General features: G+C 49.6%; 6 protein-coding genes across 6 annotated transcripts; 2 read left to right on the plus strand and 4 right to left on the minus strand.

Annotated features, from left to right (window-relative positions):
* Positions 1 to 544: 544 nt before the first annotated feature.
* Positions 545 to 2,578, plus strand: HOO65_090060 (Homeobox and c2h2 transcription; the record flags this gene model as incomplete). Its single annotated transcript, XM_071004478.1, has 2 exons — positions 545 to 908; positions 1,008 to 2,578. The coding sequence occupies 2 exons, from the start codon at positions 545 to 547 to the stop codon at positions 2,576 to 2,578; spliced, it is 1,935 nt and encodes a 644-aa protein (XP_070855946.1).
* A 1,258-nt stretch (positions 2,579 to 3,836) lies between these two features.
* Positions 3,837 to 5,150, minus strand: HOO65_090061 (Processed sterol regulatory element-binding protein 1; the record flags this gene model as incomplete). The annotated part of the gene is made up of 2 exons (XM_071004544.1): positions 3,837 to 4,808; positions 5,103 to 5,150. 2 exons carry the CDS (start codon positions 5,148 to 5,150, stop codon positions 3,837 to 3,839), a joined length of 1,020 nt encoding a protein of 339 aa, XP_070855947.1.
* A 4,639-nt stretch (positions 5,151 to 9,789) lies between these two features.
* On the minus strand, positions 9,790 to 12,567 carry HOO65_090062 (von Willebrand domain-containing protein, variant; the record flags this gene model as incomplete). Its single annotated transcript, XM_071001588.1, has 1 exon — positions 9,790 to 12,567. One exon carries the CDS (start codon positions 12,565 to 12,567, stop codon positions 9,790 to 9,792), a length of 2,778 nt encoding a protein of 925 aa, XP_070855948.1.
* A 531-nt stretch (positions 12,568 to 13,098) lies between these two features.
* On the minus strand, positions 13,099 to 15,518 carry HOO65_090063 (Proline-specific permease; the record flags this gene model as incomplete). The annotated part of the gene is made up of 5 exons (XM_071004461.1): positions 13,099 to 13,257; positions 13,327 to 14,468; positions 14,588 to 14,801; positions 14,899 to 15,011; positions 15,407 to 15,518. 5 exons carry the CDS (start codon positions 15,516 to 15,518, stop codon positions 13,099 to 13,101), a joined length of 1,740 nt encoding a protein of 579 aa, XP_070855949.1.
* A 977-nt stretch (positions 15,519 to 16,495) lies between these two features.
* On the minus strand, positions 16,496 to 18,769 carry HOO65_090064 (uncharacterized protein; the record flags this gene model as incomplete). Its single annotated transcript, XM_071004464.1, has 2 exons — positions 16,496 to 18,428; positions 18,597 to 18,769. 2 exons carry the CDS (start codon positions 18,767 to 18,769, stop codon positions 16,496 to 16,498), a joined length of 2,106 nt encoding a protein of 701 aa, XP_070855950.1.
* Positions 18,770 to 18,818: 49 nt separating this feature from the next.
* HOO65_090065 (uncharacterized protein) lies at positions 18,819 to 19,262 on the plus strand (the record flags this gene model as incomplete). Its single annotated transcript, XM_071001589.1, has 1 exon — positions 18,819 to 19,262. One exon carries the CDS (start codon positions 18,819 to 18,821, stop codon positions 19,260 to 19,262), a length of 444 nt encoding a protein of 147 aa, XP_070855951.1.
* Positions 19,263 to 19,546: the final 284 nt, after the last annotated feature.

Here is a 19,546-nt window from a genome sequence, read left to right on the forward strand (position 1 = left end):
ATCGACAATATTGGATGGAGCATACTGTCATTCTAACTTGACTGCTAAATATTGGTTCTTCTTCCGCTACATTAAAAATTAATCTTTCGACATCACCATCTGAACTGTCGCCCATCCGATATCCGTCGCTCCCTTAGCCCATTCTATCAAGTCGGCCAAGAACACTCACTCACTACTGCACCGGCTCGTAATTTTTGTCCGCAAATTCTTCATTCTCAACAAAAAGCTTTCGAATCTTTCTTCTCTTTTGGCCAATATTCTAAAGACCTACGTCGGGAGAACCCTCGAATTCTGGTAGTTGCTTTGTCACGATTGACTCGGACTTTGGCTATTATACGCGTACGGCAGGAACAACTTCGAGTCCAGACCGTTCATCCATTCTTTCTTATTGCAGTGCCCCTGAACGCAAAAAAATACATTTTTTTTGCCTACTTCTCTCTTTATCTACTTTTTTTTTTCTTCTTCTAATATCTTATCCTTCCGCGCTTCGACGTCTCGACATTACAAAGCTCTGTTTCCTTGTTGGGACAAGACCTAATTTACAATGGACACGAATATGACCGACACGCCTGCAGACGTACTAGTGGAAGCTAGACGTAACTTACAGGCCCTTATCGACTCTGGCATTTCCAAAGAAGCATTACTAGCTCTGCTCTCCGATTCTCCAGCAAATGCTGCTCAGCAATCCCAACAAAGACGACCTTCATCACAAATGCAAAGATCGCAGACAACACCCATCGAAGAGGAAATACCTATAATGATTAGCATGGCCCAGTCTCAACAATCTCGGCCCCAGTCTCAGATATCGAGAACCCAGAGTCAACCAGATATCAGGCTTGCTGCGTCTCCCATGCAACAACCAATGCAAATGCTGCCTCAAGCACAACAACAAAGTATAGATGGCCAAGGTTAGTATCCTTTTTCTAGTTGTGTTTTTCCTAAATATCACCTTTAGTTTTTGTCGTTTCAACTAACGCTCTTTCTTTTTTTTTTCTTCCTTTTTACAGCTGTTCCTATGCCCATGTTTGCACCTCCTCCTATTCCTTTTGCTCGTCGGGGTCACCACCCCAGGATCTCAATATCATCTACCAGCTCGGGCTCTAGTGGTCATGCCAGTATTTGGTCTCAAGCTTCATCACTTAGCACTGCCTCATCAACAGGCAGTACTTATGGAGCACCTGCAAGTGGAGCTAGTGGGAGCACTGGTTCAAGTGCTTGTAGCAGCAATAGTGGCGGCTCTTCGCCTGCAGCAGCTGCAGCATGGTCCAATAATCGACAGAACTTCTATTGGTGCACATCTTGTGATACACGTTTCAAACGCAAGTACGATTGGAAGCGACATGAGGAAGAGTTCCATGAACGTTGGAAAAAATATCCCTGTCCGGAGCCTGGTTGCAACCGGTCCTTTTGGGGCGCGAATACTTTCAACCAGCACCACAAAAGCTCTCATGGTTGCCGCACGTGCCCACACAGCGAAAAGGTGGTCAAGTATTTGCGTAAACGTAAATATTGGGCTTGTGGATTCTGTTCAGCACTACACCCCTCTCGTGAGCGTCATGTCGAGCACGTGGCACGACACTTTGAAGCAGGCAAAAGCAAGACTGATTGGATGCATTCCCGTGTTATTTATGGCCTTCTCCATCAACCTTTGATACATGAAGCCTGGAAAGAGCTCGTCATGTCAAAACATGGCGAATCCGCACCTAGCTTTAGTTGGAACCCAACCAAGACAGGTCGAGCCCAAGGATTCATGGAGAACGAATGCCCCGGACAACTGCAGGATCTCTTGGAGTTCTTTTCCGGCCCAATATCGGAGGCAAAGTCAATTGTGCAGATAGCGTATGATCTTTCTGATATTGTCTTTGCCGCCGCCGCCGCAGCAGCGGCAGCGGCAGCTTCGTCCCTAGCTTTAGAGTCACCGAGCAGAGCTCCAAACATGTCATATCCGACACCCCCAGAGTCTTCTCTATCACCCATATCTCCAGGACACTCGATGATTCCTCAACATTCACCACAAGAACAGAAGATGGAACCGATTCAGATGCAGCAGCAACAGCAACAGCTGCGCCAGTTCCAGATGCAAATGCAGCAACAGAACCGCCATGGGGCCCAGATGATGATGGGTACCGAGCCAACTTCCCCTACGAGCTTTCCTGGGTACCACCACCAGTCGATGATGCAGCCAGGCATGTTTGCCCAAGTAAACTCTCCCCATTCGACATCGCCACAGACTTCGATGCCGCCTCAAATACCAATGAAGACATCCTCATCATCATTAAGGCGAACTTCCATGGAGCGGGATCTTCCACCCCCGCCGCCCTCAGAGACACAGGCACCAATGGGTTACGAATTTATGCCTACAGTGATTCTAGACGATTGGTCTAGTTTCTCAAGTACTGTTGTAGATGAGCCAATGCATGCCCAGGCCCAGGCCCAAGCCCAGGCCCAGGCACATGCTCAGGCCCAGGCACAAGCTCAGGCACAAGCACAAGCACATAGCCAGATGCAGGCACAGGCTCAACACCACCCTCTCCAGACTGACTGGCCCATGATGCAATTTTATGCCCCGTCGCAGTAAAACAGGCAGTCTTCTCTTTTGTTTATTTTGTTTCTTTCCATGTGTTATTGCTTCATTTACTTCTCTCTATCTCTCTCTCTCTCTCTCTTGTGTCTGGCCTTGATGGCTACATGGCATTTCTGCTATTGATGATCTGAAACGAGTCTTGCGAGGGGCGTCGAGGGCTAACTATTTTTTCTTTTTTCTTCTTTCACTTTCATTTCTTTTCTATTTCCTTCCGTCTCTTGCGCACAACATCGTTTTCATGACCGTCCTTTTGGGGTGGCCGTCTGTCTCTCTTGTTCCTCTATGATTATTATTATACCTTGTTTCCTTCTCCCGCTCGATATACACATTCTCTTGTTGATTGTTATTCTTCTTCAACCCTTTGTCTCTTTTCCTTTGTACTAAACACCCACGCTTGCGCTTTGCGCATTTTCTTTTATCCTTACCCTATTTCCCCTGCTATTTTATGTCACAGCCCAGGACTTCCCTCTAGTGTAATACGCGAACCGGCTGGTAGACCGACCATATATGTGCACGTAGATTTCTCGTCACGCTCAATTAAACCTGCTTCTGTGTATGGCATCCTTTCTGCTATTCTTTATTCCCCTGCTGCTCATTCTACATGTCACTTAGGTCTTACTCACAAATTTATGGTTCTTGCTACATACTGCTTTAAAATAGTCGTAATAGTGTCTGGTCGGCGCGTAGTGCGTGACTCGAGTGTCTATATAGTCTAGAATACCACTCCGATTTCAACTCCATGCATGTATGTACATGAACACTGAATGCTAGACGCGAACCACGCAAAACCAAGTCTTGGTCTTAAATAGCAGCAATGTAACACGAGTTTTGTCGTCTTTTGTGTAACAAGAATTGAACATTAGATTGATGAGGTTGAGCGGTAAAATAAACAAATAATCAAGACAAAGCAAGTCTAGCAACAAGTGCTGAGATATTCTATGACGCAAGAAATAATTTTTGATAAGTTAAAGACTTGGCTATAAATAAACTGGTGCTCTGGGTTTACTAGGAGAAAGAAAATAGAAGAACAAAAAAACACAAGGGCCCTTGGGAAAGCATTACCACAGTCATTTTCTGCCCATGAAGATGTGAAAGTTGAGTTGAGATACAGGGAAGGAGGGAAGGAAGGAAGGATAAACGCTGGAACAGAAACAATGAGAAGAATTAATGAGCTGATTAGGACGCGCGGAAACATATGCCCAAGCGAGCAAATGGCGGTTTGAAAGCAAGACAAAAGACATTTGAGCGGCGTCTACTTCCACAGAGCCTCTAAGCTTGAAACCCGGGTTTTCAGGTCAGCGTTTTCCATGGCCAACGCTTTGTTTTTGGCCTCAAGGTGAGCAATGTACTCAGTGGCTTTGCTCAAAATGGTTGCCTTGTTGACTTTGCTTGCTGGCTCCAAGCCGTCGAGATCCTCTTGATGCTCGACTGCATCTTCGTCATCGACAAATTCGCCGTTGTTACCCCCGGCTAGCATTTGGTTTTCAAGCCGATGGACCATGACACGCATGGCAGGAATTGAATCGCGAAGAGCGGCGATTTTGTCATTGAGATTGTTGCGGTAGCGTTTCTCAATCATGTTATGGGTTGTCTTTTTGGGGGGGAGTGTTGTACGTCGGCTGCTGCCACTTTGATTGCGGGTCTGGGTCTGGGATTGGACTTGGTTGTGGCTGTTTGCTGTGGTGTTCACTTTGCTTGGTCGTGGAGGCGGTGAAAGGCTACTCCGCATGCTACAGGAAGATGAAGCATTGCTAACAGTCTTGCGGTGGCTCATGGGAGAAGTGTGAATGGAAAATGTTGGTGACCCGAGAAAATCAAAGTTGTTTGACCCTGCGATTGTCGTGGGGGCAGACACAGGAGCGGCAGTAGGTGGTGATGTGAATTGTTGGAATAGCATTTGTGATGCGTCAATGGGAGGGGAGCTTTGAAACATGGGGTCACCGAGGCTGTCACCAAAGGACGCCGCTTCGAGATCTAGAGGAAGAAGAGATGGGCTTTCCGAAGAGGTTCGCGGCATGACGGCCTTGGGGGAGATGTAGAACTTGGGTTGGGACTGGTGGGCCATCTGTGCTTGTGTCTGGACCTGGGCCTGAGCAGTAGCCTGGATCTGGGCTTGGGCCTGGAGTTGAGCCTGTTGTTGATGGTGCCACATATCGCTGTCAAACTGGGCGAAGGCCTGGTCCGCAAACGGTGATGTGGGTGAGAGACCGTACTGGCCGAGGGTCTATGACGTGCAGTTCTAGGGTTAGAATGGTGGGTCTAGGATGTGTAGTAGTACAAGAAAGGATAAGAAAGGTATGAATATGTGGGTAAGTGTAGGCAGGTAGGCAGGTAGGTGTACGAAAAAAAAAAAAAAAAAAAAAAAAAAGAAAGTAGAGGGGACACAAAGAAACTTGGACTTGGAGGGGGAGGGCAGTAAGAAGAGATAGAGGAGCGGGCCTAAGAGTGTATAAGGGAATGAAGCTAAAAGTTGAGAGGAGAGGAGAGTGGAGGACGGGCGGTGATAGGATTGACTGACCTGTTTGCTGTAGTAGTCGAGAGGACTTTGAGACAGCGTGGTTGTCATGATAGGTGGCGGATATAGCCTGAGAACCGGGCCGAAGGACGGTGGGCAGGGAAAGAAGTAGATGTAAAGTAGAAGGTGAGAAGTAAAGAATAAGTAGTGGTGGTAATATACTGCAGAGCAAGATAATGGGGCGAGTGTAGTGTGATGTGGTGTTTGCGATAGGATGGCAAGTCGAGCTTGATTGGGGTATAATGAATAATAAAAGAAGTGAGCCGAAGAGCAAGCAAACCCGGGGGAGGGGGGGGGGGGTGATTAAAGAAAGAAGAGACAAGAGATGAAAAGAGGAGGAGGTTATGAGTAAAAAACAAAGTTGGTTGAAATGGTGATGATGATAATGGTGATGGTGATGATTTTCAGAGCTTAGTACAAGGTGGGAGCAAGAACAGAAGAGGGGGAGGACTCATTACTATATATCGGTTTTTCTGGGCATACGGCATTTATTTTGGAGGGGAGGGTAGGGTAGGGAGGGGAAGCAACAAGAGAGAAGGGAGGAGGGTTTTTGGCGGTACGTACCTCCCGTCTCGTTTTGGGCTTATTCATTTTCTATTGCATTGCCCTTCTATTCGACTTCTTTTTTTCTTCCTGGGTTTTCTCCCTGCGCTTCTTGTCTCATTTAATTGATTCATTTAATTGATTTACTTGGTGTCTTTTCAAGAATAGGGAAAGGCAAAGGGAAAAGTCGGTCTTAGGCGGAAGGGAGACAGCAAAGAAAGAGTAAGAAGAGAGGCAGAAAAAGAGAAGAAGAAAACGAGGACAAGAGGAAAGCCAGAAACGGCGAAAAATTACGATAAACTCAATAAAGTGAATTTTCTTTTTCTGTCCTGGTTATAGCATGGCAGGAATTAAGGTTCCCGGACCTTTCGCGACTTGGTGAAGCTGTTGTCGTTCAGCTTTAGGTGGGAAACATGCGTTTATGTTATGTTCCAGGGCCATCCATCTATCCATACATGCACTCATAACCCCTCAATCCTCAATTGCGGTAAGAATGAGAACGGGGAAAATAACTGCGAGACAGCAGAACCAACAACGGGGCGACGGGGGCGAGGCAGATGCGATGGGCCGGAAAATGGGATGGAGATGGGCGAGGGCGAGGGGGGGGGGGCGGTACTAGATGGATATTACAGCAGCCAACACCAGCTCCAGCCAATCCGAGCTGGGAGAAATACCAGCAACTCGAGACACTCGCAGACACAGGTGCACGCACATACGAGCCGATGCAGCACGAGTCAATTAGTGCAAGTATTGGTTGATGTATTGTAATGGTAGGGCTCATGCTGATATCAAAAGGCTTCTTCTCCCAGCTGCTATAGCACGCGTAGATAGCATTGTGGTGAGGGGGTACGGAAAAACCCATAAAGGGCTAAGTTTCCGTGTCTAATCTTTCCCCCAAGACATTTTCTGCTGGCCTAGACTTTGCACTGTGGCCTTCCAAGATGGCAGACGTGAGGTGAGCACAGCCGAACCGGCAGTGTTTATCTAGCAGCAGTAGCATCATCAACGGATAATAGCCCGTCAGCCGTGAGTGGGTGAATGAGGGAGCGAGTAAGTGAAGAGTGAGCGAGCAAGTGAAGAGTGCATTTAGTGCTTAGGAGATAAGTTGGTTAATACAGGGTACGAAGCTACAAGATACAAGATACAAGGTACAGGCTACAAGCTACAAGCTACAGGCTACAAAGCTTCGTTCTTGGAGAAGGCCCGGGAATCCGGCAAAACAGTGGGTAATGCGAATCAAATAATATATTTTTTCCTTTTTTTTTTTTTTTCTTCTTCTCGGTTGATTCCCTGCCCGGCCGCTCTCTGGTTGTATATTTCTTTCTAATTCTTCTTCTTTCTCTCGAACCCCATACGCGCAATGTAATGACAGTTCTCGTCGCAGATGACCAAACAACGGGATCGCTGCATTAATTTTCTCAATACTAAATGACATAATAATCACCACACATCCAAGGGAAGCCCGGCACGAGCTCGAGAAAGCCCCGGAAGCAAGAGACGGCAAGAGTCATAGAAACAAGGACGAGAAGGAATATGAAGACAAGCACACGAAAAGCAAAATCACAGGATCTGTGAACGAGAAATGCAAGAAACCACACCATGCACGCCACATGGCGAGACGGTGCCTGGTGGAAGAGGCTGAAAGAGCGGAAGGGGCCGGGGCTAGGGCACTTGAAGACAGGGGGGGGGGCAGAAAAATAAGGACAGACAGAGCTCACTCATTATAATGTGCAATTGGGTTTGTTTGCTCGTTTCGTCCACTTCCCCGCTTCTTTTTGCTTGGACCAGCTCTCCACCTGCATTCCATTCCAGCCAAAAGCTCCGTCGTCCAGTGTAGATAGGGAGGCACGTACGTACGTACATACACGAAATGGAGTGTGTTCTTGCCATGAGTATCAAAAGCTAACTCTCATGCTAATTGCCATGCTAATTGCCATGCTAATGCTGCTAATGCTGCTAATGCTGCCGCTACTAACTTCTAGGTTAGGCGCATTGCAAAGTCTTGTGGGATTAAGGCCTTGTCCCGTTCCTGACACTTTCCCCCTCACGAAGCGATGAATGAAGACATACATATCGACTAAACCCTGAGACTCCAAGGCGCAGATATACGTGGACTAAGGCTAATTGGGTAAGAAGGCGATGATAACGATAGCAATAGCTCCCATGGCCCGCCGCCGCCTTGAGGCCGCGTTGCGACGCACAAAGAAAAAAAAAAAAGCGAGCGAAACCCTAGAAGTTTCTGAATATTTCCACGCCAACTTTGCAACTTCCTTCTCGACACTCGGATGAAACGCCTTCTCTATCACGCTCCTGCCCATTTTCTGCAATTCAACTCTAACTCTGGCCGATCTTTTTTACACTCATTTTCCACATTTATTGTTTTTGTTGCTTTCTGCTCTTTAATGCACTGCCGCCGCCGCCCCCCCCCCACACAAAACCCAACATGGGCTCATGGATCACAGTCTAGCCCCAGCTAGCAGCGTTGCACGGCATGATGATTGGCTCCTTCAAGGAAAATGGGGAAGAGGGAACGAGGTAAGAAAAAGAGCCAGAGCCAAAAGAAAGAGACGAGTCGATTAATGAAAAAAAAAAAAAAGAAAGCAAAAAGAGGAAGGAAAAAAGAAGAAAAAAAAAAAAAGAAACGCAAGAACCCTGCCCCACTTCTTTGTTGGGAAGTTGGGGTCGGCGAATGCATGCTCCAGGGAAGGGGGAAGGTCTTCTCCTAACTCCATGTACGTTGACGGTTGGACGAGCTAATACAGACAAAGAAAGCAAAGCTAGGCTAAGCTGGGACGAGCTATCCCCCCCCGTAAGGGTCTCGCGTTCCGCAGTTTGCATTTTATTTTGCTGGCATTGCACCTTGCAAGGCAAGGCCTCCAAAACAATACAGAAGCAGGCATGAAATCTCAAGAGGGATGAATGCACGTGGCTATGACTTCCTTCAAATGCTAGTTCCTCTTCCTCGGGCGTCCTCCGCGCAAGCAAGCAAATTGCGTATAGAAACAGAAGAACAAAATCCAATGAAAGAACGAGGGTGGGCAGGCAAGCGAGTGCGCGAACGAGCGAACGACAGAACAGAGGGAGAACAACCCCCGATCGGCAACGCCGAGCATCGAGACGGTCAAATTATGTGCAGCTGATTTCAAGGGAAAAGAAGGAAGGAAGAAGAAAATACATGAGAAAATCAAAGCAGCATGCAGTGCAGAGCAGAAAGAGGGGGGGGGGGGGCTTGTTCATGCTATGTCATGCCTGTTGAATGGCTCTTTTTGCTTGCTTAGGCTCTCATGCTGTTGGCCGAGGTTGCTCCTTTTCTTGCTTGCCTTGTTTGTATTGTTCTTCTGTGCTTTCTGCAGGCTATTGCCAATAGCAGCAGGATCTTGAGTTATTCTCCGAGTCTTGTTTCTTGCAATTGGGCCCTTCCACTGACTGCTCTTGCCCTTTTTTTTTTTCTTTTTTTTTTTGCTTTCGTGGCTGGTCTACTCTGCCCTCCCTCCGTCCGTGCCTGTCCTCTCGTTTGTCGCTTGCTTTGGCCTTATCTGTTATTCTCCCGTCTTTCCCTTTATTCTTTTGTCTCGTTGCCATTGTCTATTTCCTGTTAGGAATACTGGCCCGAGAAGCGACAAAACAAATATACAAATCTACTCGAGTCAAGGCCCTCAGCGCTGTCGTTTCGTTTCGCTCCCTCCCTACCACACACTAGCAGGCTCGAAAAACGTGCAACACACAGACAAAATGGCCTGATCCAAGTCGGTCCAGAAGCCCAGAAGCTCGCTAAAGGGCTGAGCTTATTATTTTCCCATTCGGGAAACACGCTGTCCCCGCTTTTCCCTGTTTGTTTGTGCTGGTATTTGATCGGTTTGATCGTTGATCACTGATTTTATTGCCTTGTTCCTGATATTCAGGAACAAGCATCCACTTGGCTGTCAAGCTCTCAATCTTGGGTCAACTGTCATCCATCGTGTGCAGAGAAAGCCTAAGAAAGGATCTCTAAGCACCCCCCCTTTTTTGAGACCGAATGCCTGGCCTGATGTTTGCTGCTTTGCTGGTTGGTATGAAGGTTGGCTTCGTTCCATGCTCTGGCTATACTTGATGCTTTCTTGTGACTAACTATGAACTATGATGTGGTGGCTATGTGGAGAATGAATGCTCATGAAAAATTCTCAACTAGCTCCTGTGCTGGATATCCTTGGCTGGCCAGCCATGACCTCGCCTTGTCGACGAGAAGCTCCCAAATCTCCCGTTTCCCCGCTGCTTCTTTTTCTAGCCAGCCGATCACAGCCGCAGTGACCAGTATTCTGGAATCGCCCACTCCCTGTGCCTTTCTACTAAGCTCGTCCACTGTAGTCCCGAGAACTTCCATAAGCTTGGGATCGGGCTCCCAACTTCCGCAAATTTCAGCTGCATTGATAATGATATCAAGGTCTGATTGTGCAGATTCAGGTTTGGGCGCTGGAACTTCCGAGAGCTGAAGCTGAAATCCTCTCTTACGACAAAGAACTAGAGGGGGGCTTGTGTGAAAGCCGGAAGGTGGCCCGGCAAGCTCAACGAGTGCAGAAGGACCGTCATCTACGCAAGATCGTGTAAGGGACTCGCGGGTGTTGGAGCTGGAAGAGGCGATGGAATGAAGCGATTTAGACGAATACCTTAAGAGGGTACCTTGATCAAAGGGGCTGGGAGAGGAGGTAGAACGAGCGGAGGATCGCATTCTAAGACTGTCAGGGCGAGATGGGCTGCATCTGAGTTGGAACTGCTGCGGCACACCCATAGCTGTTGGTGGGGTAAGCAAGCTGGACAGGTCATCCTTGATTTCTGCACTCGATTGATCCTCCCGTCTTTCCATGGCTACAAAGGATGTATACTTCCCGGAGATTTGGTATTTGACACCGAGTCGCACAAGCTCCCGCTGCACAATGTCGTCAAACTTGTCATGGTATTTGGCATGGAGTGGCGTGCCCGCTGTATCTTTAGCCTGATGGAGCCAACCTAGGTTGTCCTCTAGTTCCTGAGCCGCTTTACGTGCAGCCAGTTGGTGGATAGTCTCGCTGGGTTGGTCTAGCACAGCAACAGGTATAATTTGCTCAAGTGGCCCATGGGGAGAAGAAGCCCGCATGATGATGCTTTTGGGGGTTCTTTGTGCTGCCGTCCCAGATAGCAAGAGGTAAGCTGAGACTCTGGTGGAGGAAAACAAGCTCGGGATGACAGCAGGCGCCTGAATTATAGGAGGCACAGGAAAATCGGGAGCTGTTGTAATGTCGTTATCGCGGTTGAGAGAGTCGAGAGCTGGTTCATCGACATCGGCAGCAGGATCGTAAATCAATACGGGATTACGGTGTTGAGGCTTATCCTTGCCAACATTTTCAGCCTCCCCGGCCTCGCCCTGTCGTGTGCTCTTGTCGCCTTCCCCAGACTCGATAATAAGGGAGTCAGAGACGCGGTCAACTACCTCGAAATCTTCATCGTCGTCACAGCCGCTGGTACTGACACTGCAGTCAAGATCGCTTTTATACATGACCTCTAGGCTGACATCGTAGATTCTGGCACTCAGTGCCCCTTTCAGCATACGCATTACTTTGCGGTCCATGACTTCTCCGTCGGCTACGGCTTGGGAGAATCCGTTCCCATTCCGCGCAATCCCTTCAATCAAGGAACTGCTGGTGCCACTCCCGATGCCGATGCTGAAAACGCGGACGGCTCCATTCGAGCTTTGCACTGTTTCCCTGATGAGCCCAAAAAGATGGTCCTGGGCCCAGATTTGCCCGTCAGTGAGTACAATCACATCTAGGGTGGTCTGCGGGGACTTTTGCCTGAAGATGGCGTCGAGAGCCTCGTACATATTGGTTCCGCCCATGTCTGCCTGAAAGTTCTGAACCAGAAGCGAAGCTTCCTTGAAGCTCTCGTTGTCATAAGATCTAGACTTGGGCCACAGCATTGAATAGTTGCTTCCAAAGCTGCAAATGTTGAACTTTGCTCCTACAGGAAGGGATTTAAGGAAGACGCGTAAAGACGATCTGACGCCTTCAATAGAAGTGCCCATCATGCTGCCACTGCGGTCACACATGAACACGATCTCGGGTTGTTCAGCCTTTTCTAGCGGCAGAGAAAAGCGGGGAGTGAGTGTGACCATAAGTGCTGCTTCATCGGGAATTGTGGGATGTCGCTCGAGGAGGGCCATGGGCTCTCCAAGTTTGGTTGCTGTGATGTTTAGGACAAAGTCCTTGTCAAGCGCAGCGCTGGCTAGATGACAGAGAACGGAAGCCTTGGAAGGATTAGAGCGAATAGATGGTCCCAACTCTGCAGAAATGCTTCCAATGTTGACACTTATAGGATGAGAAGGCGAGTTAATGCACTTGATTTCGGATCCAGGGGCGAGCTCGGTATCGACGGTCAGCTTGAATGATCCACTGGGGTGATTGTGGCTCAGCCCGCCATCAGTACTGGCTCCATAGCGAGCAGCGATGTGTGTTGGAATTGTGAAGCGAAGGCCATTGCTCTCAGCATCATGTCTCAATTCGCCAACGTATTCAATGGTGGCTTTGACAGTGGCACCGATGGAGACGGTTCCCACCGAAATGGTGTAGACATCGGAATTTTGAGATAGCTCAAGGAGAGCAGCATTATGGCCCTGGGAGACGGCGCTCTCGTAGTCTTTGCGAGCAGTCTGCTTTTCTTTGACAAGACCATGGATGGATTTCCCGTCGATGTCGCACGAAAACGAAATGACCGAAATGCCGTCATAAAGTGGGAAGGAATAACGGGTTTGAGCCGCCGATGCGACGGTGCTAACAAAGGTTTGAGTGAAGACTGTGCGGGCCACATACGAGGTTATGTGGGTGTGAGCAGAACTGTCGACAAGTGGATGGTTTACCCGTTGGGCGGCGACTACGGTCCAAAGGCCGCCGGGGAAGTTAGGCTCGGGGGATGGCATGAGTGGAAAGGTGGTGGGTGATTGTTGGTAGGAAATGTGAGGTGGAAGGGGGAATGGTGAGAATCTTCTTGAGGGAAGTTAGGCACCTTTTTATAAGAAAATATATAGGCACATTGTACAACTAATGCATCCCAGATCAAAAGTGCCTGGCTGCTGCCTGTTTGCTGCCCAATGGCTATGAAAGCTGATGATTAATTCAGTTGTCCAGTAGGATGATATGCTTGTCTCTGCTGGCTACTGGTAGACATCCTTCCACAGCAGCTTTACGTCATGCCTCAATTTTCGGTACTAGGCTTGGTTGGGGCTACTGACGCATGGCTGACTATTTTTAAATTTTTATTATTTTTATTATGCTCATTTAGTTACTTACTTGGCGGTGTATATAGGCTGGTGAGCTCGAGGCTAAACTAACAAATATAACCGTCGTCGTCGTCGTCGTCGTCATAGAAAGATTCCGTAGAAATTGCCAGGAAGAAAACAATGACACCAAGACTTAAACCGAGCCTCGTGATATGTATGCAAGCTATAGTGTCAAAATATATTCTCGCGCAGCAGCTTCCAAGCCTTGTGCGCAATGCCCGTGGATGCCTTTCTATAGATTTTCGCAGCCTCTTTCTCGTCATGAACAAGCTTGACGTCTATGGCTAGATCAACTTCCGTGAGTGGCACAACCTCAGACTTGAGGAATATCTTGAAGAACACGTACAAGACTGAGAAAGAGATGGGGGGGGGGGGGTGTTACATTAGCAAATTTCCTACGCACACACACAAAGGGTAAATGACGCAAGTGCCGATAGCAAACGTACCGATGAATATAAGAATGTTGAGGTAGCAGCTGATGAATCCAGCAGCGGTAAAGTTACCTTTGACAAAGACATCCCAACCGGAAAAAATAACAATCAGCGAAATCATGATCAGGCTGAACCACGTTAAGTAGGGCTGCAGTGGTCCTTTGTAGAAAAGATCATCTCGGGTGTAACCCTGTGTCCGGAGAGCTTGCAAAAACCGCAGATATGTTATTTCAATGACAATCCACCCAATCATGCCAGCCAGCGTGGTCACATTGACAAACCAACTGAAAACAGTTGATGTGTTGTTATTGACATTAAGATAGACCAGAGGCAGGAGCAGACATGTGAAGCCAACAGCGACATAAGGCACGCCCTGCGAATTGCAGCGTAGGAAAATCCGGGGGGCATGGCCGTCCAGACTGAGGCCGTAGAGCGTGCGTGAGGCAATGTAAATGCAGGCTGAAGAGCCGCTGATAGCCGACGTGCATACTACCGCATTGATAATGGAGGGCACAGCAGAAACACCCGATCTTTTGAACGCAATGACAAACGGCGACTGGGCGGCATTTCCCGTAGAGATCTTGAGTTCTGGATCATTATAAGGCACAATCAGAGTGACAACGAAAACAGTGGTCACGTAAAACAGGGCAATGCGCCAGAAAATCTTCTTGGTTGCGTTGGCAATGTTATAGCGCGGATTCTGGGCTTCGGAGCCAGAAATGGCCACAATCTGGATGTTGCCATAGCTATAGGCTGCCGAGAGCATGACCTTCCACCAGGCTAGGAACCGGCCGGCTGTGCCGCCTTTGATATAGCTGTTGAACGGGCCGGGGTCGCGCCAGTAACGGAAGCCCAGATGCTCTTGATTTGGAGCACCGCCGAGATTGATTACAATGCCGCCAATGATCAGTCCGAGGATGAGCAGGATTTTGAGCGAGGCAAATAAAACCTCGGACTCGCCATACAGACGAACGCCGCAGAGGTTAAGTGTTACGATGAACACGATGAAAATCGTTAACCATATGCCAGGATTAATGGACGTATTCCAAAACTGAACGAGAGTGGCAGCGGCACTAAGTTCAGCAGGGACGGCAATGGCAATGGTGTACCCTGAAGAGTACAACGCCCGGCATTATTAGAGTTAGCGGGTTGAGACTTGGTTGCCTTTTGGGCGCAAGTAGAAACAGCCACAGCCACAGCCGCAGCCACAGCCAGGCGGAACGACTTACAAAAGTTCCAGCCAGTCGCAGCGCCCAAAGCTGGCTCAACGTACTTGGTAGCATGGCGAATGAAGCCTCCGGTATGGGGATAGAACGAGGTCATTTCGCCAGTGGTGAAAGAAATACCGGCTGCCACAAAGCCCATGACGATGTAGGCAAGTAAAGCGCCAGCGGGGCCGGCAATAGCAAGGGATTGGCCAGAGCCAAGGAAGAGACCAGTTCCCTAAGCGGGTGTTAGTGGGTGGTGGCAGCAATAAGGGGGGGGAAGGAGCCGTATCCAGGTCTCCTGACCAAAAGAGCAAGAAAAGACGGAGACTCACAATCATTCCAGCGAGGGCAATCATGTTGATGTGTCGCGAGCCCAAGTCTCTTTTGAGGCCGAAGCCGTCGGTGGCGGGAAAAGAGGCGGGCTTGGCATCGGGGCCCTGCTTTTCTTCAATATTTCTCATCATGGATGGCGGACGTTGACGCGCGAGAGAGAAAAGCAGGGAAAGACTAGGCCCCTCGAGATTGCGAGAGGTCAACCATTCATGAACGACCGAAGAAGAGAGCTCAACCAAAACAGACGACAATTGAATAGAATGAATGCATGGAGATCGGAACGGATGGGGGGGGGGGGTTGTGTGGGCGACGGCTGATGACGGTAAATGAATGATAATCCGCTGGGGCAGAGAGAAGGATATAGGGAGACAGAGAGAAGAAAGAACGATAGAAAGAAGAGGAAAAAGAAAAAAAAAAAAAAAAAAAAAAACAAAGGAGGCTCATTTTACAGAAGATCAAAGCAAATGGGAGAGCCGCCATCCACAATAAAACTAGCGCTAAACTGACTATCGACTAGTGCTTCCGCTCCCCATGCTAATTGCCAGAAGGGGGCAGATCTGATCATGGCAAGGCTTGCAGCGCTGCCAGTCTTGGGAGGAAGAGAAGGTCGGGAGGACATTTTGAAACCTAGACACCACCCACGGTCGCTGCATCGTCAGCCGGCCCCTGGCCATTGGTGATGGATGGTTGTATGCAATGCTGATTGTGCCACGCTGGTGGGGAGCCTTTTAAATAGCGAATCTATTAAATCGAATCAAATCAAATCGAATCCCCCCTCCTTGTTAGTGAATTTGCAATAGAAAGATTTGACGATAAGCATGCCAGTAAAGCGATGATGTCGGGGATGCAAGGTGCACCCTATGCCTGAAGCGCTGCAACTATTTTTTTTTCCCTGGAGCCCTTGAAGCCAGCTACTTCAGTGTTCCCTGAAACAAGCTGAGCTTTGACAACCTTGATAGCTAGCTTCTTTGCGCATAGGCACGATGTCAGATGTATGAGAAAAGGCTTAGATTATCAAAGTCAGTCTGGGTCTGGCATCTATATATAGCCGGATTAGTCAGTCGGTCTAAAATGCCGAGAGGCCGGCTGCCTCCAGAGCTCTGCGGGCGGGGGCACGATAAGGATAAGAAAGTGTGGGCAACTACTAAAATTGGCGTTTGTGTAATGACGTGATTTTATTTGGCCAACACGAACACGATGTGGTCGTGATGCTTGATTCTTTATATATTTTTATGTCAACCAAGGAAGAGACAGACAGAAGATGGGCGAGCGCCAAAAACATGGGGGCGGAATATTCCAAACGAAAAGATTGGAACGAGAACAAGAGACGAACACCCTAGCGGGAAAGCTGCCTCAAAAGGCATCATCTCCACGACCCATCAATCACCCAACAAAAAAGAAACCCCAGAAAACGGCCACCCACATCTCCCATTGCTTCCCCCACCACCGGGACTCTCTATCCGCCCATCGCCGCGGTCTTGCCTCTTCTGTAGTCCTTTTCGCGCAACAGCACGTCCAATGGGGATATACAGAGGCCCCGGCTTAGCCTGTGGCCATCGCGCAAGCCTTGAGTCCAGGAGCCGCAGCCGGACGGCATCAGTTGATGCCAAGAGCCTCCTCTGGCCTGAAGCGCCCTTCCATTTGCTGAAGCTCAACCAATGCCTGCGAATCGTTGCAAGCGTTGAACATTCGACGCGCAATGTCTAGCGATAGGCTAAAGAGCTTGGATCTGTGCTGGTACTTGGAGCTGCGCTCTAATGAATCTTCCAGGCATTGTAAAGCCTGATTCCGCAAGGCCTCATCAGCTGATTTGATGCCCCGGTAATACAGATTCTGCGCCAGTATGAGATAGATACGGGGCACAAGGGCATTGACAATGGCAAGCTCGGTCTGGGCCCTCTTTGAGTGAGGGTCTCCCGCTGCGGCCTGCTGGAACTCGGAACATCGATGAAGGACATTTTCCGTCAGGCTGGAGATGGACGGGTCGGTTTCTTTGATGTCGAGTTTTGTCCTCGCAACCTTGTATATCAGTTCAATTACAGCACGGGCCTCAACCCAATGGCCTTCTTGGCTTGCCGCGCCATTAGCTGTCGTGGAGCCTGTGCCGGGCGTGACGGGGTCGGAGATGATCATGGAGCGGAACATCTCGGTCTCGTTGTTCTGGCTCTGGCTATGGCTCTGCAGGTTTCTGCAGGCTAGGTCTAGAAGGCCGTCCATGTTGACCAAAACACCATCATCTACAAGATAGGAGCATCGACCCTCCAGCACGTGGTATAGACCCACAGGGCTGCCACGACCAAATGTCTCAAACAGCTGCTGGCCCATCTGCTGAGACATGTCCTCGATCAAGGAGCTAAAGCCGTTCTGAGGATGCATGAGGAACAGGTTTTGTAGACACATGGCCAGCTGAGACACAGGATGCTCAAGCCCGTGGGTGGCGATGGCCTCGGTTTCAAGCGTGCTCAAAAAAGAACCTAGAACGACATTAGAGGTGGTCACCTTGACCAGCCCGACAATGCCGGAGCACAGGGCAGGATAGATGTTGGCCACCAGGTGGTGCACATGGTTCAGCATCTCAGCCTCTGCACGAACAACGAGCTCTTCATCTTGGCAGCATTTGCGAATATGACCCCGGAGACGAGTCAGAAAGGCCACGGAATGGCTGAGGTTCTGATACATGTCCACCTGGCTCTTAATGCCACTGGAAGCGATGCCGGCAGGAACTAGACGCAGCAGCTCGGCATTACATCTTAGGGTAGTCTCGGAGCAGGAAAGACCCCCTAAACACTTGGACCCGCTGTGGCGGGAGATTGAGCCGCCGAAATTGAAGCCGGAGGCAGCAGCAGATGTAGTTACAGAAGGCTTTGACTCGACCGTCAAGGGCAAAAGCGGCGAGCTAGCAGACAGACTATCGGCGTAATCAAGGCTGTAGCTTCCTGGGATCGGGTCAAAGGCTGATGACCGCGGCAAGTATGTGTTTGGGGGAGACATGACGTGCTGGGGGACTACTTGCATGGGAATAGAGCCTGCCGATACGGGTAGCATGGACATTGAAGTGGGGTGGTGGTGCTGAGGGGCATAGATTGCAGGAGACGTAGTAGAGGACCGGGGGGCCGCTGGAGCCTGAGAAGACAGAGCATACTGGCTGTAAGCTGCAAGCGAGTTTTGGGGCACATAAGAATAGCCGGTCTTGGGGCTGGACTGCAGAGGAGGGGTGGGAAGGGTATCTTGCGGCGTGTAGCTGTACGGGTAGTGTGCGATCGTGGCGCCGGCGGCCGCTGCAGAAGCCGAGTAACCAGAGCCGGCTGTAGAAGAAGGAGAGATAGAAAGAGGGGGCGGCAGCGAACAGAAGCCAAAGTCAGTAGGGCCTCGTCCGGAATCCGGAGCATCTGAGGAGTTGCGGATAGCTAGAGTGACAGATGTTGAAGCAGGGCGACGGCGCGCCTTTGAAGGGCGCTCTCGTCTGGGTATATGCTTCTGGTACTTGCGGATGCCCCATTTGTCAAAGCGGGTCTTGAACATGCGCGGACTGTGGCGGAGGGGGGGGGGGGGCAGCAAGAGCAGGAGTGGTTAGTTGAATGGACAGAGAAAGATGGGCGACAAGAGGGAAGAGAGAGGGGGGGGGGGCCTTCCTAATCTTTGCATGCAAGTGCTGGTGTTGTAGGTGTGTAGGTGTAGGTGGGCGGAGGGTACTTACGTGACCTTCCAGCGGTACTTTTGCTGTATAGCCTTGAGGACGTCGTTCAATGTGTACTCGCGGTCCCGGTACAGGTAGATTATCTCCTCTCGCCGAGCATCCCAATCACGTTCTGTTGGTAGGACAGTGTACTCTAGGTCCTTGTCCCGCAAAGCCTCAGTGGGGCTAGACATCTTGCACCTGGAAGAGTCCATAGGAGAATGGTAGGTGGGTTGAAATGTCATGCTGCAGACACAACAACAGGAAGGGGGGTCACACGGAGAGGAGGAGAGGACGAGGAGAGGAGGAGAGGACGAGGAGAGGAGGAGAGGACGAGGAGAGGAGGACAGGACGAGGAGAGGACGAGGAGACGAGGAGAGAGAGAAACAGGAAGACGAAGGGGATGGGAGCGAGGAACGGGGAAAGGACGAGAACGAGAAGAAGAATAGAGAGAATGGGAAAGAGAAGAACGAGAAGAGGGACGAAGATACAGACAGACGGCTCTATCTTGAGTTGGACGCAACGAACCAAATGTGGTGGTGGCTAGTATCACCCAAGCCCTATCAGAAGTCACGAGGAATGGGGAGCACTGGGGCGAGAGACGATGGACTGGACTGGAGTGGATGGAGAAGCAGGACAGCCGAGGGAAAAAGAGCGAGGACGGTTGGGATGATGTCGGCGGTCTAAATACTCAAAAGCCACGCCATGCCTTGGCCGTGCTGTTGCGGCTTCGAAGTATGCCCTTGTCTGTAAATCTCAATGGATGCGATCTGTGATGATTTTATCAAAGAATTTTTATTTTTTATTTTTTATTTCTTGTCTATTCCTACTCTCTTTCTATGCTTCATCCTCTTTCTATTTCTCTCTCTCTCTCTCTCGCTTTCTCTCGCTCTCCCTCACTCATCTGCTCCTCCACCACCGGGGTACTTCCATCGTCTAAGGTTTCGGGTAACAGACCAACACAAGCATGT

The sequence above is a fragment of the Ceratocystis lukuohia genome (assembly GCF_044167205.1).
Source record: "Ceratocystis lukuohia strain C4212 chromosome Unknown Supercontig9_pilon, whole genome shotgun sequence".
In the NCBI taxonomy this organism is placed as follows: domain Eukaryota; kingdom Fungi; phylum Ascomycota; class Sordariomycetes; order Microascales; family Ceratocystidaceae; genus Ceratocystis; species Ceratocystis lukuohia.